Here is a 2,173-nt window from a genome sequence, read left to right as displayed (position 1 = left end):
GAGATTGCAGGAGTGACATCCCGAGAAGGGAAAAGAGGACGGGAGACTTTGCTTTCGCAGGGAGCAGAGATACTTTCTCGATGGGAGTAAGAGACACATGAGATAGTTCCATATGCGGGAAACTTGCTAGGTTTTGTGGTGTGAGACAAGAGATTCCTGGGATTCTTACAAATAATGCGAGACTGTGCAAATAAGTGAACTTGTAAAACCCTTGACCTTGGGAGGCCTTGGACAGATATTTTCCCAACTTTCTTTTCCCAAATCTTAACCTGATCCAATCCAATCCAACGGGAGGTCTCTCATTTTCATGGAGACCCATCCCCTCCCTTCTTCTCTGTCCCTGGTCCTTTAATTTCCGCTCCCCTAAGATCCTGGGGTCCCTATAACGGTCCTGTTTCTTTCTCCCCAGTCAGCTCCTGATCCCTCACTTCCGCTACACCATGGAGATCAACATCCTGGCCCGGAGTAATCTTGTCTCCAAATGGGGAATTTTTGATCTGGTATGGAAAGGGATGGGTAAAGAGGGCAGAGGGTTCAACAGTGGGAGAATCCTGAGGGTTGTTTGACTTACCCTCCCAACCCCCCACAAGCCCAGCATCCTCCATGAAGGCCTCTCCCTGATCTGCCTCACACCTGAGGAGCCTTTCCTTAGAGGGGCCTGAGCAGGACCATTGACCTGGAATCTGACCCTGAACTCCTGACATGGCTAACCCTGGTGTATGTGCTGTGGGGTCGTCCTCAGGTGGTGAGCATCGGTAGTGGAGGCCACGTGGACATTCTCCAGAGAGCCACCACTTGCTTGACCTACCGTTCCCTCTGCCCTCCTGACGACCTGGCTGACCGTGGACTCTTGGATGTGAGGTCTTCTCTCTATGGCCAAGATGCCCTCAGGCTGTGGGGAATCATCAGCAGGTGAGGATGACACAGAAAGGGGGGCCCAGTGGGCTTGCCGGAGAGAACGAGGGGGCTATAGGTCCAGCTGGTCCTGTGACGGCCACCTGAGACCAAGGGCTTTCTTGCCTGGGAAGCAGGTACGTGGAGGGGATGGTCGGTCTTTTCTACAAGAGTGATGAAGCTGTGAGGGATGATCCGGAGCTGCAGGCTTGATGCAGAGAGATCAGAGAGCGGGCTGCAGGGTGCCCAGGACCGGGGGTAAGCTCAGATCCCTCCCCATTGGCCTGTGTCAACTCACACCCACCTGCCAACAATCTGTACCATCTCACAGTGTTGTCCTAAGCCACCCCACCTGGGGTTCCCTGAGCTTCCAGACATCACTCCAGAGAATCCTTCAGAAATCCGAAGGATCGAGCCTGATTCTCCAGCCCCTTCCCTCCTCACCCTCCTGTACAGCCTTCCGTGCCCACCAATCAGGACCCTGGGATCATGACCTGAGCCGAAGGCAGATGCTTAACGACGGAGCCACCCAGGTGCCCCTAAAAAGCTTCTGCACAGCAAAGGAAACAATCAACAAAACTAAAAGGCAGCCTATGGAATGGGAGAAGATATTTGCAAACCACAAATCTGATAAAGGCCTAGAATCCAAAATCTATAAAGAACTTACTAAACTCAACACCCAAAAACCAAATAATCCAATTAAGAAATGGGCAGAAGACGTGAATAGACACTTTTCCAAAGAAGACATCCAGATGGCCAACAGACACATGAAAAGATGCTCAACATCACTCATCATCAGGGAAATAAAAATCAAAACCACAGTGAGATACCACCTCACACCTGTCAGAATGGCTAAAATTAACAACACAAGAAACAAGGTGTTGACAAGGATGTGGATAAGAAGGAACCTTTGTGCACTGTTGGTGGGAATGTAAACTGGGGCAGCCACTCTGGAAAACAGTATGGAATGTGCTCAAAAAGTTAAAAATACAACTACCTTAAGATCCAGCAACAGCACTACTAGGTATTTACCCAAAGGATACAAAAATACAGATTTGAAGGGATACATGCACCCCAATGTTTATAGCAGCATTATCTACAATAGCCAAACTATAGAGAGAGCCCAAATGTCCATCAACTGATGAATGGATAAAGAAGATATGGTGTGTATACACACACACACACACACACACACACACACACTGGAATATTACTCAGCCATCAAAAAGAATGAAATCTGGGCCACTCGGCTCAGTCGGTTAAGTGTCTGCCTTTGGCT

The 2,173-nt window shown here is 49.3% G+C and overlaps 1 protein-coding gene across 1 annotated transcript in view; it reads left to right on the top strand.

Moving 5' to 3' along the window:
- LOC102732006 (polyunsaturated fatty acid (12S)/(13S)-lipoxygenase, epidermal-type-like) overlaps positions 1-1,339 on the top strand; it is a 4,396-nt gene extending 3,057 nt beyond the window's left edge. The window contains 4 exon segments of the mRNA XM_081806012.1: positions 414-500; positions 743-912; positions 1,032-1,124; positions 1,126-1,339. Coding sequence (XP_081662138.1) covers positions 414-500; positions 743-912; positions 1,032-1,124; positions 1,126-1,156 — 381 coding nt within the window. The 3' untranslated portion in view covers positions 1,157-1,339.
- Positions 1,340-2,173: the final 834 nt, after the last annotated feature.

Source organism: Leptonychotes weddellii, chromosome 15 (genome assembly GCF_054177405.1).
Source record: "Leptonychotes weddellii isolate Sample4059 chromosome 15, ASM5417740v2, whole genome shotgun sequence".
Classification (NCBI taxonomy): domain Eukaryota; kingdom Metazoa; phylum Chordata; class Mammalia; order Carnivora; family Phocidae; genus Leptonychotes; species Leptonychotes weddellii.
This window is presented reverse-complemented; position numbering and strand designations above follow the sequence as displayed.